The sequence below is a fragment of the Hirundo rustica genome, chromosome 8 (assembly GCF_015227805.2).
Source record: "Hirundo rustica isolate bHirRus1 chromosome 8, bHirRus1.pri.v3, whole genome shotgun sequence".
NCBI lineage: Eukaryota > Metazoa > Chordata > Aves > Passeriformes > Hirundinidae > Hirundo > Hirundo rustica.
Window position 1 is genome coordinate 34,937,834 of NC_053457.1, and position 24,108 is coordinate 34,961,941.

The window sequence follows — 24,108 nt, forward strand, 5'->3', positions numbered from 1 at the left end:
GTTTTGGGATGGGTTGGAGTGGGTTTTGGGGATGGGTTTGGGCATGGTTTGGGCTGGGATTGGGGATGAGTTGGGATGGGTTTGGGGATGAGTTGGGTTAGGTTTGGGGATGGGTTTTTGGGGTGGATTTTGGGATGGTTTGGGTTTTGGGGTGGGTTTTAGGATGGTTTGGGCTGGGTTTTGGGGTGGGTTTTAGGATGGTTTGGGCTGGGTTTGGGGATGGGTTTTGGGATGGGGTGGGGTGAGTTTCAGGATAGTTTGGGGTGAGTTTCAGGCTGGGTGGGGTTTTGGGCTGGGCTCCATGGATGGGTTGCCTGCGGATGTTCCCACTGGAGAGCAGGAAGCCGAGTTACTGCTGAGGCCAGATGGGTCCCGTGAACTCATTCCAACCCAGGTGCAGCTCCCTCTGCTCCCTCTGCTCCCTCTCCTGGGGAGGTCGGGAACTCTGGAATGTTCTGCCCGAGGAGGTGTTGGAGTCACCGTCCCTGGATGTGTTTAAACCAAGCCTGGGTCGGCACTCGGTGCTGTGGTTTAGTGGGGGTGTTAGGGCTGGGCTGGATGACCCCAGAGGTCTCTTCCAAGCTGGGATTCCATGAATTCCCACTGCTGCCCACTGAGGATTCACCCCCAGCGTGGATGAGCCGAGCCAGGGGCGCTCCCTGCTCTCCTGGAGGGGTGATCGATACCCGAGCCCACCTTCTGCCGCTGCAAAGTCGCGCTGGGAGCTCTCCCTGCAGACAAAACAGAACATTATGTCTTCTTCGGGCTCCGAACTGCAAATCCCGCAAGCGAGACACGCTCGGGACGCTGCCAGCGAGCTTTGGAGCCAGCTTTGGAGCCAGCTTCCCGCAGCCCTGAGGTGCACCCCGTCCATCCCCGGGCTGTGGGGACAGGAGGGAGCCCAGGTCCCGGCAGCAGGGAAGGGGGTGCTGTGGGGAAGGATGCTCGGGAGCAGGGGATGCAGCGAATAGAGCTGTACGGGCAGATGCGAGCCCAGGTAGGCGCAGGGCCGAGCGATGCTCCAGGAGCGGTGCTGGAGCTCCTTCCTGTGGTGGCAGGGATGAGTTACCGGCTGTGGAGCGCCGGCCTGGCATCGGGAGCCAGCCTGGGAATGCTCCCCTATCCACCGGGAGGGCAGCGGCCCCGCGGGCTCAGGGCAGAGTGACCCCCTGGACACGGCTCCAGGACACTCCAGCGGAACTGGCGTGGTCATCCCAACCCGCCCTGGGCGGTCATTCACGGGCCGTTCCTGAAATAATGTCATTTTCTTACTGGTGTCTCTCACCTTCCCGGTTAGGGATGGTCAGGCTGGTGCTGGGGCAGAAGGATGGAGCAAGGATGGCAGCCCTGGCCCCGGGACAGGCAGCCCTGGGGAATTTGGGGGGTGGGCGGCTCCGGGGAGCCCCTGGGCAGCTCCGGGCACAGGGAGGGATGGGCAGAGCCCTGGGTGCTGCCCGCTGCCCTGGCCGCAGGGACGGCAGCAGGGACGGGGACGTGGTGCCTGCAGAGGTCCGAGAGAGCAGAATTCGGCCCTTCAGGTTCTTCTGATGTGGGATTTTCGCGTGCAGTTGATCAGAGTGTTGTGTTACTCAGTTTACACTCCCGGGGTCAGCGCCAGGCACTGGGAAAGCACAGCCAACATTATTTGTCTTGTTAAACAAAGTCAAGGAATTCAAAGCCGTATCTGTAATCATACTCGGCAGTCCTTTTAGGAGAAGTAATCACTAAAATACTCCACAGGCATGGATGGGGTTATTAATGACAGCCATGGTCTGGAATATCTATACCCATATCTATATCTACATCTACATCTGTATCTATCTCTAGCTCTAGCTCTAGCTCTAGCTCTAGCTCTAGCTCATCTATATCTATATAACTATATCATCTTTATCTTTATCTATCTATATCTATATCATCTATATCTATATCTATATCTATATCTATATCTACATCTACATCTACATCTACATCTACATCTACATCTACATCTATATCTATATATCTACATCTACATCTACATCTACATCTACATCTATATCTATATCTATATCTATATCTATATCTATATCTATATCTATATCTATATCTATATCTATATCTACATCTACATCTACATCTACATCTATATCTATATCTATATCTATATCTACATCTATATCTACATCTATATCTACATCTACATCTACATCTACATCTACATCTACATCTACATCTACATCTACATCTACATCTACATCTATATCTATATATCTATATCTATATCTATATCTATATCTATATCTATATCTATATCTATATCTATCTATATCTATATCTATATCTATATCTATATCTATATCTACATCTATATCTATATCTGTATCTATATCTATATCTACATCTACATCTATATCTATATCATCTATATCGAGATCTAGATCTAGATCATCTATATCTATATCTTTACCTATATCTATATCTATATCTATATCTATATCTATATCTATATCTATATCTATATCTATATCTATATCATCTTTATCTATCTATATCTATATCTATATCTATATCTATATCTATATCTATATCTATATCATCTATATCTATATATCCCTATACCTATATCTATATCCCCCGCCCAGAGCAGCTGGGGGCCGGGATGAGCGGCTCTGGGGCTGGGCAATGCCAGAGCTCACACTCGGAATTCGTTGTCTCAGCCGAGGAGCTCCGAGGGATGCAGGAGCAGCCCCGCTGCTGCCAGGGCCGGGTGGGGACTCTGAACCCGGCACTTTCCTACCCCCTGCGCTGCTTTTTGCTCCTCCTGCTCCAAGAAGAAGCTGAGCATAAGTTATTAATGAATTCCTTTTAATAGGAGCACTTATATGCGTCGAGCTGGGTGAAATTCAAAATCGGGTGGAAAACATCGGGGCTGCGTTACCGTAGGGATGGGGCACCGAGGAGGGGCACGAGTGGGAGCCTGCACGGCTTCCCTGGCCCCAGTGCCCGGGCGGACAGAGCTTGGAGCAGCCCGGGACAAGGGGAGATGTCCCTGCCCTGGAACCGGACGGGCTTGGAGGTCCCGTTCCGGTCACACCGCTCTGGGATTCAGCCACGTCTGCGGTGACGCTCCGCAGAGCTCACCCGGCCCCACCTGCCAAAAGGACGAGGTACAAAGCTGCTTGGGAGAGAAAACAGAGCTGTGGGGAGACAGCAGGTCCAGCTGCAGCTCCCTGAGCCCCTTCATTCAGGGCCAGGCTCCGCACTGAGAGCCAGGGGAGGGGAGCGGGACCGGGAGGGGGTGGGAGCAAACCCCTTCCATGCTTCTAGAACAGCAGCAGCGGGAATAAGATGCCACTTTTCTGGCACTAATGAACGTGTGGCAGCGCAGGAATAGCTCTGTGCCCATAGGAAGTCTGGATTCTCAGCTACTGTTTAAGTTCCTTTTCTTCTCAAAGTGCTGGTGAGGCTCGGTCCTGTCATCCACTTCCTCTTACAACCGACTTCAAAGGAAATCCTGCTGGCAAAATAGCTACAGAATTGTGTCAGGAGTTTATTTGCTCCCAAGATTAGATAATTAATGAAGATAGAATATTAAAATTGCATTTACATAAAGCTAAGGGTAATCTTAAAGCGTTCTATTATTTTGTAAATGACCCGAAGTTTGTAAGGCATTTATAACGATCAGTCAGGAGACGAGGCCTTTCAAATGAGGAAGTACAATTTATAATCTCACTTTCCTTCATTATTTATTCATCCTGCTGTTGAATCATGTGCTTTTCAAAACCTGAAAAGCCACGGAGCTCCCTTTACCTGCCACTGGTATTCTGGAAGGAAACCAAGTTTTGCGTTTGAGTCGGTCCCGACCACATCGTGAGGGGAGCTCCACACGGATCCTTTTCTTGGGCCCAGTTAGCCTAAAATTCATAAAATTCCAGACTGGTTTGGGCTGGAAGGGCTTTAAAGCTCATCCAATTCCACCTCTGCCATGGCAGGGACACCTCCCACTGTCCCAGGCTGCTCACAGCCCCGGTGTCCAACCTGGCCTTGGGCACTGCCAGGGATCCAGGGGCAGCCACAGCTGCTCTGGGAATTCCAGCCCAGCTCCTGCCCACCCTCCAGGGAACGATTCCTGCCCAAAATCCCGTCCAGCCCAGCCCTCCTTCAGCTAAAGGCCACAGATTCCACAGAACTGCTGCTCTCTGGCTTTCCCTTCAGGCTCAGACTTTGCTACACCTGAATTACTGAAGATGCCGTGATGGTAAAACCAGACATTTCCTATTTTCAGCATAAACCCCTGGAAATATCGACTCCTTTCCACTCTGGTCCTGTGTTTGTGGCAGTGCCCTGAACGATTGCCACTGTATGAACTCGTTCTGCTCCTTTCAAGCAAGCCTCTGAGCCAGCAGACCTTTGTTTAAACCCATCGCCCACTCCTGGGTGTGGCAATTTCCCACCCCTCGCACCAGGGAGGGATTTCCAGCACACGAACTGGGCTGCCCTGCATCCCTGGCAGCGCCCAAGGAGCAGCCTGGCACAGTGGGAGGTGTCCCTGCCATGGCAGGGGCGGCACTGGGTGGGATTTCGGGTCCCTCCCAACCCAAAGCATTCCAGGATTTTATTCCAAGGGTGGTGTGCTCTCAGCGGGCACCAAGGGCTCAGGAGGATCCCCCCAGGGAAATCAGACCCTTAACCCCAAGGCTGCTCCAGGAGCACTCCCTCATGCCAAGCAGGAACAATAATTTCCAACAATAAAGCCCCAAATTCCTGGCTGTAAGAGCTGGCCCTGAGCCCACCCCGCTGCTCCTCAGCACCGAGAGCAACACTGGGTCAGGAACTGACAGAGAATCTTCTCTCCCTTCCCTAAAGTGACTGTCCCAGGCTGGGGAAGTGATTTGCTGCACACACGGACTGGGAAAGCAAAGTTTGGACAGGGCAGGGTTTGGTGACTCAGCTATTACCAGAACTGGGACGACTTCAACGGGACGCTCCGCACAAGGGATGGAACCCTGGCCATAAATCCAGGCAGAAGACTGGGAATGTTATTTACTACCTACCCTAAATTACCCCATCTCCAGTGAAATAGCCTCCCTTCGCCAAACAACTCGCACCAGCTATTTGCCTTTCCTTACAAACTCTTTTAAAAACTACTCAGAATCCTCTCCCTTCCCGGCTTTGCTCAGAAATGCAGAATTTAAAAACTTCCCAGGCTCTTTCCTTGCTGAGCTACTGAGCCAGGGACCGAAGCATCTGGCACTTGCTGGGATTTTCCAGCTGGAGGTGTGGAGTTCAGAGAACTTCACTTTCGCTTAAAGACTTTTTTTTGCGTTCAAGTCTGGGACAAACCAGCGCCCTGCTGGTGCAGCGAGTGCCGAGGCACTGGAGATGGATCCCTGCCCTGGTGCCTGTGAAGATGAGGGCGGTGAGGATGAAGGCTGCTGCTCAGGAAGGTGCTCGTGAGCAGAGGGAGGATTTGGGGGAGAGCTGGGAGGCTCACGGGGGATTTTATCTCTGTGATTTCAGCTGTGCTCTGCCCTGCTGAGGAGCTGTAATGGAACATTCACATTCTGCTGAACTCCTGCTATTCCCAGGGCACGGACAAGCCTGGCTCAGGGCACCACTGACAAAAGGAGAGGTGTGTTGACACCTCTTTATGAATTAAAGCCTAATTAATAAATTAGGATTCAAGCTGTGGCTGCTCCTGGATCCCTGGCAGTGTCCAAGGCCAGCCTGGAGCAGTGGGAGGTGTTCCTGCCATGGCAGGGGTGGCACTGCAGGGGATTTGAGCTCCCTCCCTGTTGGAACCCTGGGCACTGAGAATTCCAGAGTTTCTGCGCTGCCAGGCACTGACCCCCCAGCAAACACTGCACTGACCTGAGACCACGGAAAAGGCTCCAAAATGGAGTGACAGCGCTGGGATTGTGGGTGTGGGGTTTGGATAGAAGTGTGTGACAGCACAGGGTGCAAAACTCAGAGTTTAAGGCTTTAGAATATTATAAAAAATATTAAGCAAGATGGAGGTTTCAGGGCAGAGGCTGAGTCCTTTTTCACCATCTTCTTCTTCATGGGTTTGGGCAGCGTTTTGTAATTGTGTAAGAAAATCTGCATTGTGGACCACAGGTGTTTGGGTTAAAAGTAAAAATAATTCAGGTGTCATTTCAGAATTGGACAGTTTGTGCTTAAAAGGCCTTGGAAAGAGTTAGAGACAGAGCCATTTCTCACTTTGTTAGCAGAACTCACAACTTGTGAGACTCTGACAGAGATAAGAATTAATAAACATCTGAGTCCAAACATGAAATCCATCTCTCAAGCGTTTAATCCCGGCTCTGACAGGAAAGGAGGATAAAAAGCCACACCTTCCCACCCCAACCAGTCTGGGATTCCATGTAATTAAGAGGCAAATGTTAATGGTTTGAGGGGGAAAAGCTTCCCAAGGAGCTGAGTTTGAGCACGGCTGGGCTTGGGACAAGTGGGAAGGGGAGAGAAGGAAGGACGACAGGAACTGGATGTTCAGGGGCTGGCAGAATTTCACTGCTCAGTGACCACGGGGCCAGCTCTGAGCCCTCAGAGGCCAGCTGGAGGTGACAGCACCGCTGGTGGAGAGAAGATTCCACACGGAATCTGCGCCTGGGGGAACCTCAGGCTGGTTCCGCAGCGCTGGCTCCACGGAGGAGGAAAAGCCTTCGTGTTCCTGCAGGTCCCTGCTCCATCTGCAGCCTCCCCGAAGCTTCACAGGCCTCTCACTGTGCACTTACAGGAGGATTTTAGTCTGATTATACATTAAAAGCTCCCGCCTCCAAAGAATCTCAAAGATCAGAGACGTTTCCTTTCAAGTATTACACCGAAATTTGAACGCTCCTGGCTGCTTACTACAAAATGTTTCTGCAAGGCACTGCGGAACTCTTCCACTTGATGCTTTTATTGCTGGAATTGTTTTCTTTCCTCTACAAATCCGAGCATTTCGCTTCCATACCCTTCTCCTTTTCGGAAATGTCGTTAGGGAAGTTTTAGTCACAGCTTGAGCAGGAGGCACAGTCACAAGCCACCGCCGTGGGTACATTAACAGGACCATGAGAATCACAACCAAACACAAAACAAATGACATGTTTGTCCTTCAGCCGGGTGAAAATGGGAATGCAAAGTCTAGAGTCTTATTTCTCCTGATCCCCACGATTCTCTAATCTTATCAAATATACATTCCCATACTCCAAGGCAGCCTGATAAAGCAGCTTGCTAGAAATAAGTTGCATTAGATTGTGTAGAGCACATTTTCCTAGGAAATCCAATTTCACAATCGTGTTCTGGTGACATTTAGCCATTGCTGACTGCTGCAAGGGTTCCTCGGGTATTTGTAACGCCGAGTCCTTGGCAGCAGGGCCAGGGCAGGGATTGTCCCCTGTGCCACCACAGGGACCTGGAGGAGCTCTGGGTCCCCACTCCAGGAGAGCCCTGGAGGGGCTGGAGCTGTCCAGGGAAGGGAACGGACCTGGGATGGGGCTGGAGAATTCCTGAGGGAGCTGGGAAGGGGCTGAGCCTGGAGAAAAGGAGGCTCAGGAGGAACCTTGTGGCTCTGCAGGGACAGGAGCAGAGGGAACGGCCTCAGGCTGGGCCAGGGGAGCTCAGGGGGGACAGCAGCAGGAATTTCCCCATGGAAAGGGAGCTCAGGGGGGACAGCAGCAGGAATTTCCCCATGGAAAGGGAGCTCAGGGGGGACAGCAGCAGGAATTTCCCCATGGAAAGGGAGCTCAGGGGGGACAGCAGCAGGAATTTCCCCATGGAAAGGGAGCTCAGGGGGGACAGCAGCAGGAATTTCCCCATGGAAAGGGAGCTCAGGCACTGGCACTGCCCAGGGAGGTTTGGATCCCCATCCCTGGAGGTGTCCCAGGAATTCCTGGAGGTGGCACTCAGAGCTCTGGGCTGGGGATGGGGCACAGCTGGGACTCTGTGACCTCAGAGCTCTTTTCCAACCTCATTTCTGGGATCTTGAACACCAGAATTCCAAAGGCTTTTCCCCAAAGGGAATGTCCATCCAATCCAACCCCCACCAGCAGATGTGTCCCTACTCCAGCCCCTTCCGGCAGGGAACCTTTGGTGTTCCCCCACAGCTCCAAACTCCTCACACCAGCAACAGAAAAGAAGCCTTGGAAGTCTTTAAAATCCCATTTTTGCACATTGGGGTAAAAATTCTTCCTGGAGAGGGAGCTCAGGCTGTGGAAGTGCCCAGGGAGGTTTGGATCCCCATCCCTGGAGGTGTCCCAGGAATTCCTGGAGGTGGCACTCAGAGCTCTGGGCTGGGGACAGGGTTGGGGATGGAACAGGCACGGGGTGGATTCCATGGCCTGGGAGGGCTTTTCCCACCTCAGGGATCCTGTCCATTCCTTCCCCCAGCCCCTGCTCCTCCCTGGGGATGCAGCCTGGCCTCACAGCACGCTGCCTGCTCACCCTAGGGAGGCAGGGACAGGGTCAGCCCCCCCTGAAGCCCAGATTCCCAGCAAAGCCCCGCTTCCAGAGGCTGCCTGGCCAGGGCACAGCTGCAGAGGGGCCGGGCTGTCCCTGCCTGGCTGGCAGTGGAGGTGCCTCCAGGTCCATAAATCTGTGTGCAGTAGTAGGGGTTCTCCGGCAGCCATTCATTTTAATTACGTGAGACATAAAGAGACCACCTACAGATGAGACAATACAGCTGCAAGATTCCCGAGGTTACTACGGGGAATACTTCATAACTGAAGTACGCTGTCCCCGAGGAATTCGACTACCATTTGATTTAATTTTTAATTTTTACATTTTAATCAAAAATAGATCAAATGGTGGTGCTCTCCCCCGGGAACCATACTTCAGGATATGAAGCAGTCCATGTTCCTCTTAAATATGTAAAACCGCCATTTATGTATAACTCATGAATGACGCCCCGTGTCGCAGGCAAATATCACGCGGCGATTTCGGGATTGTTGCGGGAACAACAACACCAGGATCACACACAAACAGCCCCCAGCTGCCTCCAGGGAGCCAGCAGCGCCACGGGCAGGGCCTGGCAGCTGATCCTGCCCGTGCCAGGGGAGGGAAGAGCCCCAGGGAGGGAGGATGTGCCCCTGGAGGAGGTGCTGATCCCGTGGGATGGGGAAGCAGGGCAGGAACTGCTCTGGGAGCTGGGCTTGGAAAGGGTCAGGGGCAGAGCTGGGAACAGCAGAGCCAAGCACAGCGCGCTCCAGGCTTGGGAGAGGCTGCACAGGGATTTGGGATGAGGGATGGAGGGACAGGACACAGGGAACGGCTCCCACTGCCACAGGGCAGGGATGGATGGGAGACTGGGAATCAGGAATTGCTCCCTGGCAGGGTGCTGAAGGTCTGGGCTGGAATTCCCAGAGCAGCTGTGGCTGCCCCTGGATCCCTGGCAGTGCCCAAGGCCAGGTTGGACACTGGGGCTGGAGCAGCCTGGGACAGTGGGAGGTGTCCCTGCCATGGCATGGATGATCTTTGAGGTCCTTCCAGCCCAAACCAGTCTGGAATTCTGTGACAAGAAACAGCCTCAGGCTGTGCCAGGGGAGGCTCAGGTTGGATATTGGGAAAATTCCTTGCTGGGAAGGGCTGGGCAGCCTGGCGGGGCTGCAGCCCCCATCCCTGGGGGATTTCACAGCCCTGTGCATGTGGCACCTGGGGACACGGGGCAGCGGCGGCCTGGGCAGTGCTGGGGGTGGTTGGACCCGATGCTCTCAGAGCCTTTTCCAACCTGAACAATTCCGGGATTCTGTTGCATCTTCCCAGGATTTTTTATTTTTCTGTGTATTTAAATACTGTGGCCACGGCTTTATTTATATATATATTTTTGGTGGCCTCCTTGAGAAGAACCCAGGGAAGGGAGAGGAATGGCTGAGTGCTGGTGTCCCGCTGCAGGATCCCTGGCCAAGCCACTCATTACCCCTGGGAAATGGAAGAGAAGGACTGCAGCACGCTCCCAAAGGCAGCCTGAGCACTTCAAGCCCCAGGAAAAGTCCGTGTGCTCAGAGCTCCGTGGCTGCCCCGAGCACCCAGCCCAGCCTGGACACCCAGGGGTGCAAGCCTGGCGTTAATTTGCTAATTACCCGCAGCAATCGAGGCAGACCCGAGCTATCAGTGTGTGCCCTGCTAGCACAGGGTAGCACACCACGCTCCCAGGAGAGCTCCGAGGTCTGAAGCAACCGATCCAGGCACAAACAGCATGGATTTTAAGTGCATTCAATGAAGTATAATATTTAAAATAAACAAAGATAAATTTAAATATATTTACTGTAGTCATTTCAACACCAAGCAAGTCTTGGCCGGTCAGGTCCAGGTTGCCCTTAAACCCCGCTTATCCCAATATTTTGATTTTTCCTTTTTTTTTTTGGCAGTCAAGATGCCAAGTGGACTCGTAATTGCCACCAAATTAATAAAGTGAGCAACTAAACCTACTACTACAAAGATTTTACATGACGTAAAGGATGTACTTCTTCTCCCCATCAGGGGTTTTATTTACCTTTATTCCTCGGTGTCCTCAGAAATCATTCCTGGAATAACACAGCCAGACAATTCCACGCTGCAGCCAAAGTAGTGTTTAATGCTTCTGCTTTCGTAAGGAACAATTTATTTACAAAATACAAAGTTAAAAATAAGAATTAGATCCTTTAAACCTGAATTAAAAACAGCCCAGGGGCCTTTCTCTCTATATACAAGTAAATAAAGCATCGCTCTGCTTATTCTGTGTACAAACCACAGCAGGAGGAAATACAAAGTTTACATATTTTTCCATCAAGAAAACAGAATTTCAGAGTTCTGCAAGGCATACAAAAATAACTCTGTGGCTCCACTGCAGATTTGACACAAATCTGCTTTAAAGGAACATTCACTGCCCCGGCCTGCGCCAGCTTTATGATCCTGGAAAATCCCAAAATAAATTACAAACACATCTATTTTTTTATTATTTTTTTTTTTTAATCACTATTAAAAGCCTTCAGTGGAGCAGGCAATTAAACTGCAATTTGTTCCCAGCCTGACTGATTTAAGAAAGCCCTCTTGGAAAACATGGAACAAGGAATCACATCCCTCAAGCCTTTATAAACAGATTTTTTTGGGGGATTTAAGTGTGAGCTTCAACGGGATTTTTCCTGGATTTCGCAGCTGCAAAGACACTTAAAAAATTAAAATTTGCGCCCTCCCATTCCAGCCTGTGGCCCTGTCCAAGGAGGGTTTTCCAAAGGAGCATTTTCCAAGGGAAAATGGGAAAACCTTTGGAATTCTGGGCCCAAGGCCAGCTCAACTCAACCAGTCTAAAACAAGAAATCAGCTTTTCCTTGTCTTTTTGAACAAATTCTGAGTTACCCAAACATGAAATCAGCCTTTTCTTGTATTTTTATACAAATTCGGAGCTACCTAAACACGAAATCAGCCTTTTCTTGTCCTTTTCAGACAAATTCTGAGCTACCCAAACATGAAATCAGCATTTTCTTGTCCATTTCAGACAAATTCTGAGCTACCTAAACATGAAATCAGCCTTTCCTTGTATTTTTATACAAATTCTGAGCTACCCAAACGTGAAATCAGCATTTTCTTGTATTTTTGCACAAATTCTGAGCTACCCAAACATGAAATCAGCCTCTCCTTGTATTTTTATACAAATTCTGAGTTACCCACACATGAAATCAGCATTTTCTTGTCTTTTTGCACAAATTCTGAGCTACCTAAAGATGAAATCAGCCTTTTCCTGTATTTTTATACAAATTCTGAGCTACCCAAACATGAAATCAGCCTTTCCTTGTCCTTGTTAGACACATTCTGAGCTACCTGAGGAGCAGAAGCATTTTTGAGGAGGTGTAAAATTGCAGATTTTTCGCCCTGGGCGGCCCCGGGGTGCGCTGAGACAGGCAGGGCAGGGCAGGATCCAGGATCCAGCTGCATCCCGGGGATCCCAGCTGGAAATCAGAGCTGCTCCTCTTCCCCACCTGCACTTCTACAAGTCCAGGATGTGACTGAAGTGGCCCTGGGATGAGAAAATTTCAGGTCACTACAAAGGAGCTCGGCACAAAGGCTTTTCCTCAGTCTTCGTTCTCAAATTTTATATTTTAAATTGCTGAGTACCACCACAAATATTCCATTTTTTTTGTTCTTTTTCCCCCAGGTATGGGTGGGAAATAAATTAACACAATCAGGGTCTGCTCAGTCACAGCTCCTGATGGAAACTGATGGAAACTTTGCCTTTAGTTCCACAAATCTGATTTTGCTATGGACACTCAGCATTTCCTCACACCTCTCCTCATTCTGGCTCTGGAAGGAGCAATATTTCCAAGGCTGTATCTACTCCTCAGAAAGGAAATATCCATTTACAGAAAAATATCCAAAAGATATCCAATTACAGAAAAAAACCCAGGGTGAGATTCCTGAATCTCATTCTACCCTGAATATTCTGTGATTGAGAATTCAAAATATTCCTGATTATTTTGTTATGATCCAGGAAATCAAGGACAACTAAAACCAGAGTAGAGGAAGAAGTGTTTTATTATTGGTTTCTTTCAGTTACTTCCCAAATTCTGCTTTTTAGAGAGAAGCTGAAAAACGTATTGGGAATCTCCAGATTTTCCAGCTGCTGCTGGAAATATTAATTTGTGCTCTGCTGAAATGCTGAATCCATCTCCTTCATTTCTCATTTCCATGCTTTATTCCTGAGCAATGCAATTCTGCACGTTATTAACTTCACATTTTGCGGATCTAATACTGAGGAACACATGCCAATCTCTTTTTTTTAATCCCAAAAAGGAGATTCCCACACTTACAGATTCTCCAGCAACACATCTCGGGCAGGGCTGGGAATTGCCTTTGCTCCCATGATTTTCCAAAATCTGAGGAACAAAACCAGACACAAATTCATCATCAAAAAATAATAACAATAACAAAACCAACAACAACACTAATAATAATAATAATAATAATAATAATGGCAATTATTTGCAGCTTTATTATAAAACGTACTCGAAAAGTGATTTTGCAGCAAGCACGTGGGCAGTGGGAACTCACCACGGAATTGTGCTTTGTCTTTGCAGCCCAGGGAGCAGAGCCAGGGAGGAATTTCTGCCTGGAATCCAGATCCATGGCACAATCCAGCAGCTGGGCACCGGCCTCCCGTGGAATGGTGTCCAGCAGTCTGCACACTCGCTTCTGGAAGATGCAAAAGCAATGTTTACACGGCTGGGTAAGGCACAGGACCCCAAATTCCCAGGATTTTCCTGCCTGCGTCTCCCAAGGCTCCCACAGCCAGGGGAAGAACAGGAAGCTAATAACGGGCTGTGAGGAATTAGGCCACGGATTTGGGATTTCCCAGTGCTCCTCAGGCTGAGGGAGCAGGAATTCTGATCCTCAGTTCCATAAATCTCCCTGGGAAAAGGCAGGAGCTGGGATGGGGGGTTGATTTTTTTTTATCTGGGGGGTTGATTTTTTCTGTCAGAGTCCGGATTAAACACTCGAGAGATGTTTTGTGTTCGGACTCAGATGTTCATTAATGTCTCACAAGTTGTGAGTTCTGCTAACAAAGTGAGAAATGGCCCAGTCTCTATCTTTATAAGGTCTTTTAAGGACAAACTGTCCAATTCTGAAATGACACCTAGATTATCTTTACTTTTAACCCAATAACCAAACACCCATGGTCTGCAATGCAGATTTTCTTACCCAGTTACAATACACCACCCAGACCCAAGAAGAAGAAGGTGAAAGAACTCAGCCTCTACCCTAAACCCTCCATCTTGCTTTATGTATATTCCTGTATTCTAAACCCTTAAACTCTGAGTTTTGCACCCTGTGACATCACACACTTCTATCCAAACCCCACACCCACAATCCCAGCGCTGTCACTCCGTTTTGGGATCCTCTTCCACGGCCTCAGGTCAGTGCAGTGTTTGCCTGGGGGTCAGTGCCTGGCAGCACGCAAATCCTGGAATTCTCAATGCCCAGGGCTCCAACACTGGGGTTTATCAAAGGAGCAGAGCAGGGCAGTTGTGTGGAAGGAGTGATGAAACCCAGGAAACAGCAGGAGGAGCCAGGGATGGGAACATCCTGGCAGATGGGGTTTGTGTCCTTCCCAAACACTGGCACCTTTTCCCAGCTTTCCAGTGCTACACAATCCATTCACTTCTCCTGGAACTCTGCCCTGATGCTTGGATGTCCTGGGAACCCAAGGGCTGAGCTGAGTCCTCCCAGTGCTGAGTGACCAGAGACTGCCAAAAATCCTGCTCTGAGCACCACGCTGGGAACTGGGGAGGTTCAGCTGCAAATCCACGGAAAACACCCGCTGGAAACCTTCAGGGGAATATCCCTGGCCTGTGACTGCCCATGGAAAGGGAGGGTGACCCAAATCCCAGCAGCAAATGAACACAGTCATGGGAATTACAAAACTGACACAGATTTAGGGCCTGAGTTCCAGAGATGCTCACACACTTGGGACATTTTTTTTTTCCCAAACAAACTCTGTTTAAGGGATCCCAACATTCCACCTCTTTCTCCAGCACGTGATTTCCCAGGAAGAGGATGTGCTGGCACAGAACTAACAGACTACCAAAACAAAGAAACAAAATTGAAAGCTGGAATAAGTTATGAAAACCCAAAAATGGATCAATGCACCAGGAACCTCAGTGGGAAACAGCTGAGATGGGATCACCAGGAAGGGAGGCAGGATGTCAGGGTGGGAAGGGAATCCCAAAGTGAAATATGGACTGCATTAAGGAAGGGAATAATGGAATAAAAGTCTGGGGTGGTCCTCGAAAATCCCTGAGATTGCCTCCCACTGGGAAAATATCCTCTGCCTTTGGTGCTGGAGAACTCCTCCTTCACTGCAGGGAAAGGCAGAGTGCAGCAGAAAAGTGGGAATATGTGTGAGATGAGGGGGGAAAGGGAAAAATGACTCAATGCCACACACCAGAAGGAATTTGGCTGATTAGAAATAAACTCCAAGGTTTGTTCTGGGGGTTTGCTTGGTGTCAGGAATTCAGCACATGGAGGAGATGAACTCATCACACCAATGCCAGCCTGGGCACTCTTGCTCCAGGGAATTCAGCCTCTGGAATTCTCTCTGAGGGAAGAAGCAATGATGCACCAGCCCTGCTTGTGCAGGGTCCAGGGACGCACAGGGATCCAGGAGCTCCCTGCTCCAAAGGCAGGCAGGGATTGCATCCAAGGCACTGCTGCAGGCAGCTGGGAAAGGAGACAACAACAGGCAGGGAACAGATCCCTCTGCAGGGAAGTAATTTTCCTGTCCTGGAAAATCCCACTCGTTCTCACAGGTAGGATAAAGACCTCAGAGATGAAACCAAAGCGGTGCCAAACCCAGCTCCACCGCACAACCAACCTGAAGGAGCTGTAGGAAAAGTTCTGCTCATCTGCTGGGGTATTTTTGGTACAATTCTAAAGGTTTCCTCCACGTTTAATATGTTCCTGCCGTGCAATTTCTGCTTTTTGACCCCGTTTTTACAGCCAGGCTGCCTCCTGTTTGGGGTTCCATCAAACCTGTGCCCCAGGTCTAGCACAGCCCAGCTGCCCTGGGATAGCCCCACTGGATTCCCTGCGGAATGAGGGCCCTGTGGAGATGCTCCTTGCATTTCCCTGGGGAAAGATGCCTCTGACTGGGAATGCAGAGGGAATGTGAGATCCATGCAGATCCACCTGGGAAACTCTGCCTGGAGATCAATCCACACCAGGACACACTGGGAGCTCTGGCCTCGAAAATCTGATACTCCTCTAAGTGCAAATGCCTTAAAATCCAACCTTCCAACCCAAACCAGGCTGGGATTCTGACTCCTCTCTGTCACCTCGGAGCCAGGAGAGCAGAAATAGATGGAATTAGTGAGGCTGCCTGGTAAAGAGGGTTTCAGCCAGAAAGAAAGAAAAAAAAAATTTAAAAAAGAGAAAAAAGGAACAAAAAAGGGGAAAGGAAAAAAAAAAGGGGGAGGAAAAGAAAGGGAAAAGAAAAACAAAGGCGGGGGGGGAGGAAAGGAAAGAAAGGGGAAATAACTGAAAAGAAAAAAAGGGGAAAGAATAAAGGGGATGGTAAAAGGAAATGTGTAATCGAAGAGGAAGAAAGGAAAAGGAAGAAAGGAAAAAGGGAAAAAAATTAAAAATTCAAAAAGAAAAAAGGAATAAAGAACATAAGAAAGGAATAGAAGGCATTAAAAAAAAAAAAAAAAGAAAAAGGAAAAAGGGGAAAAAGAAAACGCACTAGACAAAACGCGGGAAAAGAAACGCGGGAAAAAAAAAACAAGGAGAAAAAAGCAGAAGCCCAAAGCCTGTTGAGCTCAGCCCCTGCTCCCGGCGCACCCGAGGCGGCACCACCCGCGACAGTCGCGACACGGCCCGGGCGGCGAGGGGCTGCGACCGGAGCGGAGCGGAGCCTCGGCCCCATGCCCGGTCCCGTTCCCGGTCCCATTCCCGGTCACCATTCCCATTCCGGGTCACTGTTCCCGTTCCCGTTCCCGTTCCCGTTCCCGTTCCCGTTCCCGACTCACGCATTCCGGCTCCCCGGCTCCCCCCGGCCCGAGCGCTCCGCGCCGGCCCCGCACCGGCCCCGCGGCCATGGCGGTACCGAGACCGCCCCGGGACCGCCCCGGGACCCGGCACCGCCCCGGAACCGCCCCACACACCGGCACCGCCCCGGAACTGCCCCGGAACCGCCCCGGAGCCTCCCCGGAGCCGCCCCGGGACCTCCCCACACACCGGAACCGCCCCGGAACCGCCCCGGAGCCGCCCCGGCACCGCCTCACACACCGGCACCGCCTCACACACCGGCACCGCCTCACACACCGGCACCGCCCCACACACCGGAACCGCCCGGAACCGCCCCGGCACCGCCTCACACACCGGAACCGCCCCGGAGCGTCCCCCGGATCCGCCCGGGGTTGCGGCCCGTGTGTGGGCAGGTCCCGGGTTCGCTCGGGCGATCGCGGCCTCTCTGCATCCACCGCTGAGCGCCGAGCCCGGCCCGTCCGGATCATGGAACGGCCACACTTGGGAGGGACCCCAAATCCCACCCAGTGCCACTCCTGCCGTGGCAGGGACACCTCCCACTGCCCCAGGCTGCTCCAGCCCCAGTGTCCAACCTGGCCTTGGGCACGGCCAGGGATCCAGGGGCAGCCACAGCTGCTCTGGGAATTCCAGCCCAGCCCCTGCCCACCCTGCCAGGGAACAATTCCTGCCCAAAATCCCGTCTAAATCTACCCACTGTCAGCTTGAAGCCATTCCCCGTGTCCTGTCCCTCCATCCCTGCAGCCCCTTCAGGCACTGGAAGGTCACTGTCCTGGTTTGGGACAAATTTGGGGGAAAACCCCAGTATAGGATCCCTCTCAGGAAGCAAACCTAAGTGGCCCCTCCTTCCAACCGGTCCGGTAAAAAAAACCTCTTTGGAGAAAAGTGGAAAAAACTATTTTACTAAACAAATGAAGTGCATACAAGTATAAAGAATGAATAATATGAAGCAGTAAAACCTCTTGTTCTGGAGTGAGATGGCAAATTGAGAAAGTCCTTGCCGTGGGTGTAGCTCAGCTCTCTCTCAGCGTCTCCTCAGTCCCGGTCCCTCCGGCGCTGCTGGAAAATGCCGAGGTCCAGGCCCCGGTGGGCCGCAGGTGCAGCCCCCAGTGCTCCCCTGGGTTTTCAGTCCAGAGCAGGTTTAAACAGTTCCAAGGAAAAAGGAAAACAGTCTAGGGAACTTCTCTGCCCTAGCTAGCTGAAACGAACTAAAAGCAAAACAAGATCTCTGTCCTGCAGTCTCTCCAAGCCTCCGCCGAACCCCCATCCGCAGAAGAATGTGGAGGAGTCGGGCAGTTTTCTCAGAACAAACTCTGCGCTTCTCCTTGCTCTTAGAACCAGTCTTAAAGGCACAGGACTCAATATACAGCACAAACAGAACAGACGATTGGGGATACAAGCATCATAAAGTTACCCTAGGACAGTCACACACCGGATCCTTCTCCAGGCTGAAGAATCCCAGTTCTCCCAGGCTTTCCCACAGGGAAGGAGCTCCATCCCTGTCTGGTGAGACACTGCTGGCCTTCCAACTGCCCCAGTCAGTTTTGCAGGAGAGAACACAGATTATCCCCTGGCATTCGTTCCTTCTGGAGCTTATTCCTCACTCGGGATCTAGCTGTACTTCCAGGAGATGCTCTGTCACATTCCCTGAGCCTGAGGGCATCTCACAAAAGATAATCCACAGATTCTTCTGGTTTTTCTTTTATTTCATTTAGCACTTGCCATGCCTGATAGCAGAGTAACCAAAATCCAGGTAAATCCAGTTTGCAGAACATCCCAAGCCCCTGCAGCGCTGGAACCAAATCCAAACCCAGTCCAACAAATCAGATTTATTTCATTATTTCCAAACCACCTCCCAGTCCCACCCCAGAGCCTGCTTACGTGTCCTGCCGGGCTCTGTGGAACGCTTCCCAGCACCAGGCTCTGTGGAACGTTTTCCAGTGCCAGGCTCTGTGGAATATTTTCCAGTACGAGGCTCTGTGGAACATTTCCCAGTGCCAGGCTCTGTGGAATATTTTCTAGTACCAGGCTCTGTGGAACGTTTTCCAGTACGAGGCTCTGTGGAATATTTTCCAGTACCAGGCTCTGTGGAAGATTTCCCTGTGCCAGGCTCTGTGGAATGCCAGTACCAGGCTCTGTGGAATGTTTTCCAGTGCCCAGCTCTGTGGAACATTTCCCAGTGCCAGGCTCTGTGGAAGATTTTCCAGCGCCTGTTCCTGGTGAGAACAATGGGATGCACCACAAAGCCCGGGCATTCTGTGCCACATCCATCTCATCCACCATCCGATTTTTATCTGACAGATTTTGCCCTGGATTCGCAGAGAAATTCCTTTGCACCGTCCCAAAACACCATTTTTAGGTTTGGTGTTGTATCCTGAGGAAGTGAGGACTCACAAGCCTCATTCTCCTCTCAGTTTCCCCCCTTTTTCTCCATCCTTTCTCTGCTGTTAACTCCCTCATTTCACAGGGTTCCAGGTGATTTAGAAGGAGACAAATTTCTCAGAATTATCTGGGTTGGAAGCAACCTTTTGAGATGCTCAAGTCCAAGCCCTCGCTGAAGCAGGATTGTGTCCCAAGGGGAAACTCCTCTTCCAAGGATGGAGATCCCACACCCTGCCCCGGAGTTTGGCCACCCCTACAGAATAAAACCTGTTTGCCTGAATTCTTTCTACCCCAAGTAAATGGATTTAGGAGCCACAAACTCCTCGCAGCTTCCCCCTGTTCCCCGGCACTCCTTGCTGAGTGCTGGGAGACAGCCTCGGGACTTAAAACATTAATTACAATCCCAAACCTCTTTGTTCTCTTTTTTTTTTGGGCCAAAGCTGAATGAGATCTGTAGAACTTCAACTGGGCTCTTCATTTTACCATTTCCCAGAGGAAAATACCAGTATTTCCATGTCTTCCCAGTAAAATTCCCCATTATTTTGTTCTATTCTGCGTGTCCATCTCCGTGACATTCAACCACGAGAACTGGTGACCTGCCAGAGCCCTTTCCCTGTGCTCTTCAGTAAATGTTTTAAAATTTAATTTTGTTTCTTCATTTTTTAATTCAATTTCTTCATTTAATATCAATTCTATTTTAATATCAGAAGAATTATATCAGAATAAAAAAGGATGTAGCCACATGAGGTTGTTAGGTGCATTCTGAAATGACTTTTTTTTTTTTTATTTTACACTGCAATAAATCCTATTTCTGGATCAAAACAGAGTGTGGATATATCCTGAATACTTGGCAAGTTCCAGCTACTTCCAGCTGGAATTCCAGTCTCATTCCTGTTATCTGTCTGTAACATTAACAGCATTGAGCACCCGGAACTTTTCTGCCGTGCAAGAAAATAGGGGATCAGGGACTGGTGAGAACAGGAATTGGGTTAAAACATCAAGATTTCGGGGAATTCCCAGCTGGAATGTATCACACTAACCCTGTGTCCAAACTAAAAACTAAAACCAGCTGGGCACTAAAACGTGGGAATTCGCCCATGTGAAGGGAACGCTTTGGGAAAGCCGCTGGAAAAGTGCTGTGGGATTTGGGAGTGCACCCAGCCAGCCTCTTCCCCCGGGGGGTTTTCACCCCGGTTTGGGCTCCTCACACATCTCCTTGGAGCTGCAGGTGAGCGGGGCATCACCTGGCACTTGCCAGCTTGATTTGTTCCCCTGCCTGCTCCACCCCGAGTCCTTGAAGCTTCCCTGGGCCGCTCCTGCCAGGCTCCATATGGGATCCCAGAAATACGGCCGGAGGGGAGGGAGATTTAGCTCTTCCCTGTCTCCGTGGGCCTATCCATTTGGAGCAGCAATCCTCGGCTCTCCCTTCCCAGGGAACCTGGAAAAGGTCTCGGGAACCTCTTCTCCAGGCTGAGGGTTTGATTTACGGGGCAGAGCTGGAGTTGGCATCGGCCACGGAGGGAGGAGATTTATTTCCAGGGGTTCCATCTGTCCCACGCCTCATTCCCGGAGCCTTGGCCTCCATCCCATAATGTCTGGACGCAGACCCTTGGGATTCCCTCTGCTGAATTCCTTCACAGCCAAAATTCACCTCTGCTTGTTGGGAACTCCCCGGGAATGGGACTGAAACACGGGAAAAGGATCCCGAACCCAGAGCGAATCCGGCAGCAGGGATTCCAGCCTTTTCCAGGGGAGGAATACACAGGGAATGTCCACAGCAAAAGTGTATTTGGTGGGGAACTCCAAAGGCAGAGGGATTTCCCATTGAAAAATAGGAATTTCTGGAAATTGTTTGTGGAATTCCCTGGTTTAGCCCCACTAACAGCACAGCCAGGTGTTTTCCCTGTTATTCCATGCGGATTTTATTTGGTAAGAGCTAGAATCTAAAATAAAATTGGGCGATGCTCTTGATAACACAAGAACTCGGGGTTTAAACAAAATTATTTTCTTCAAAACAAATATTTTATGGGAGGAAAACCTCACCCTTTTTCCTTGTTTTTTGAGAGAGGAACAGTAATTTTTAAAAGCTCTGAAACTCAGCAAAACAAGGGATAAAATCCCAAGCGTGCTTTTCCTAAAGGCTGGAATTTCTGATTATTCCACTGGGTTTCTGTCGGGTTAAAATATCAAAGAAGACACAACAGAATTAGACTTTCTTTTCTCCATTCACACAATTGATATCAACTAGAATGTATTTATGGAAAATGTGTAGTTTTATATCTTTTTCTTTGTTTTCTTCATAAGTGTTTTAGTCTACAGGAAAAGACAACAAGCTGAGATATTAATAGTTTATTTTGCATTAATTTGCTTGTTGAGAATTCAGATAAAACGCTGTTGATTAAATGTGTCAACATTTTTATATGAGATTTATCCGAACGGCGAAATTCCCGGCTCTCTCTTTTTAACAGCACAGAGCTCAGAGTGCTTTGGGTTCATTTTTGTCTCTTTCTGCATCAGGAGGATTGTCGGACAGCCCAAAATAAATATTCACTGTTCTCATCCACCCTGCAATTCCCATCGCTGGCGTAATCCCAGTTCCAGATTTATGGGCAGCGAGCTCCAGCGGCGAGAAGCTCGTTTCACCTTGACAACGCCCCCGGTTCTTCTCCGCTGAATATCCTGGCAAACGCGAGGAGAAACGGGAGTTTGTCATCCTGAGCAGCAGCCCGATGTTCCAGAGGGTCCCTGGCTCCGAGTGCTGATGCAGCAGTGAGCAGTGGGGTCCCCCGGGGCTGCACTGGGACCAGTGACACCGAGGACACACGAGGGGACGGCGGCACCGCTGGCACCCGGGCAGGTGACACCAGGCTGAGGGGGCAGTGACACCCCCGAAGGACGGGACGGCATCCAGGGGGACCTGGACACGCTCCAGAAGTGTCCTGGAGCCACACCTGGGGGTGCTCACCTGGAGAGGAGAAGCTCCAGGGAGAGCTCCGAGCCCCTGGCAGGGCCTGAAGGGGCTCCAGGAGAGCTGGAGAGGGACTGGGGACAAGGGATGGAGGGAGAGTGTCGGGGGCTTACCCCAACATTGAGGTGGTTTCAGGGTCCTTGCTCCCCTGCACAGCTCCGAGCCGAGCCGAAGGAAGAGACGGAGTTCTCAGGTTTAGATTTCTCAAGGTTGCATACTTCGTTTATTGTTTCTTATCTTACAATTTTCTCTGAGTCCGACAAGATGTTCGCAGCTGCATGGATTCCTCACGTCTCCCCCCGAGCTGGGCTGTCCTTATCTTTTATACTAATTACTACGTATTTCTTATTTACTATTTCTTACCAATGTCTATCACTATTACTAAAAAGGTCATCTTTACTCTGACCCAATCCTCACTAACTACTTTGTGCCACGTCAATGCAGCAATGGAGTGAGGGAAGAAGAAGGAGAAGGAGAAGGAGACAACGCCCCAGATTCTCCATCTTGTCCCCATTCACTTCAATGCTAGAAACCTAAAACTATTATTTTCTCATTCTGTGATAAGCTAACTACTATTTCTCACATTCTTGTGGCATGTAAACCTTCTCTCAGTGCAGGAAGTTTTTCCTATGGACTGAAATCAAAGCCAGTGTCTCTCTGAGCCCTGGGTTGGGGTCCCAGACCCCCCTGCCCAGGTCCCTGACCCTCCAGGGCAACCAAAGGAATGCCCTGGACTCCAACAGGACAGGACACAGGGAATAGCTCTAAACTGGAAAAGAGGAGATTCAGATGGGATATTGGGAGGGAATAGTTCCCTGGGAGGGTGGGGATGGAATTCCCAGAGCAGCTGTGGCTGCCCCTGGATCCCTGGCAGTGTCATCCCAAATGTTTGGGTTTTTTATCCCGGTGTGGAAGAGCCTGGTCCCCACCACAGAGTTATGGGATTTATTCCCAGCCCTGCACAACGAGGGCACTGGGCTGATCCCCCAAGCCAGCACACAGCTACCAGAACTTGTCACCGTCTCTACATTTCACCAAACAAAGGCACAAACGCTCACTGGTCACATGGTTCCCTTATTAATTAGTGCTCTATCTTCTCCCTCATGATTCCCTTGCTCCTCGTGGATTCCCGGCGTTCCTCTGCTTTCGGGGTTTCTCGGGTTGCTGGTCGCTCCTCCTGGAATCCCCTTCTTTCCCAGCAGGAGCTGACCCAGCACAGCTGGCCAGTTGTTTTTATTGGTTTCTCCTTTATCTTGGGAGCTCTGCCAAGTGTCCTCAGGGCTGGCAAATTCTGTATTCCCGGTGCCCTCTATCAGCGGGAACCCCTCTTCTCCAGAGGTGGGAGATGGGATCGATGGGAGATGTCAACAAGGCAATTCCAGCACTGCCATTCCAGCAGCTGGACATCACTTGGAGGGCACGTCAGTCTTCAAATCAGGATGAAATCTCCTTTCTCACTGACTGGAGGTGACATCAGTGTTCAAATCGGGATGAAATCTCCTTTCTCACATACTGGAGGTGACATCAGTGTTCAAATCAGGATGAAATCTCCTTTCTCACGGATTGGAGGTGACATCAGTGTTCAGATCTGGATGAAATCTCCTTTCTCACTGATTAGAGGTGACATTAGTGTTCAAATCGGGATGAAATCTCCTTTCTCACTGATTAGAGGTGACATCAGTGTTCAGATCTGGATGAAATCTCCTTTCTCCCTGATTAGAGGTGACATCAGTGTTCAGATCTGGATGAAATCTCCTTTCTCACGGATTGGAGGTGACATCAGTGTTCAAACCTGGATGAATAGATGAACTGTCCCTTGTCGCCGCCTGGCACAGCGGAACACCCCAGAACAGCGTTTTCGGGACAATTTGCCGTTTGGCGCGTTGGGGCCGGGTGTGACCTGGAGCAGCCCGGCCCGCGGGATGTGTCCCTGCCCTTGGAACGGGGCGGGATGGCACGGGGGGCACGGGGGGGGGACACAGGGGGGGGGACACGGGGGGGGCACGGGGGACACGAGGGGCACGGAGGGGGGCACGGGGGACACGGGGGGCACGGGGAGCACGGAGGGGGGCACGGGGGGGGGCACGGGAGGACACGAGGGGCACGGAGGGGGGCACGGGGGGGGCACGGGAGGACACGAGGGGCACGGGGGGACAGGGAAGGACACGTGACATGAGGACACGTGACGCAGGCGGGGCCACGTGACGCGGGACGGTCACGTGAAGCGTGAGGGAGCGCGTGACCCGGGGCGGACGCACGTGACGCGGGTGGCG

The 24,108-nt window shown here is 50.6% G+C and overlaps 1 protein-coding gene and 1 long non-coding RNA gene across 2 annotated transcripts; both read right to left on the bottom strand.

Moving 5' to 3' along the window:
• Positions 1-10,507: 10,507 nt before the first annotated feature.
• Positions 10,508-16,555, bottom strand: C8H10orf143 (chromosome 8 C10orf143 homolog). Its single transcript, XM_040072133.2, has 4 exons — positions 16,470-16,555; positions 12,997-13,137; positions 12,756-12,821; positions 10,508-11,965 (listed from the first exon to the last, which is right to left on the bottom strand). Exons 1-4 carry the CDS (start codon positions 16,536-16,538, stop codon positions 11,936-11,938), a joined length of 306 nt encoding a protein of 101 aa, XP_039928067.1. The 5' UTR covers positions 16,539-16,555; the 3' UTR covers positions 10,508-11,935.
• A 4,646-nt stretch (positions 16,556-21,201) lies between these two features.
• On the bottom strand, positions 21,202-23,804 carry LOC120756037 (uncharacterized). Its single transcript, XR_005701990.2, has 2 exons — positions 21,949-23,804; positions 21,202-21,546 (listed from the first exon to the last, which is right to left on the bottom strand). It is a non-coding gene; the product is annotated as an uncharacterized LOC120756037 (long non-coding RNA).
• Positions 23,805-24,108: the final 304 nt, after the last annotated feature.

Bases quoted from the DNA above. Each gene is read 5' to 3' on its own strand.
- C8H10orf143 (XM_040072133.2), bottom strand. From the start codon at position 16,538: ATGGCCGCGGGGCCGGTGCGGGGCCGGCGCGGAGCGCTCGGGCCGGGG. The intron at 13,138-16,469 runs GTGAGTCGGGAA...TGCATCTTCCAG, and splicing joins GAGCCGGGGAGCCGGAATGC to AAGCGAGTGTGCAGACTGCT. The intron at 11,966-12,755 runs GTAAGTGTGGGA...TTCTCATCCCAG, and splicing joins GATGTGTTGCTGGAGAATCT to GGCCACTTCAGTCACATCCT.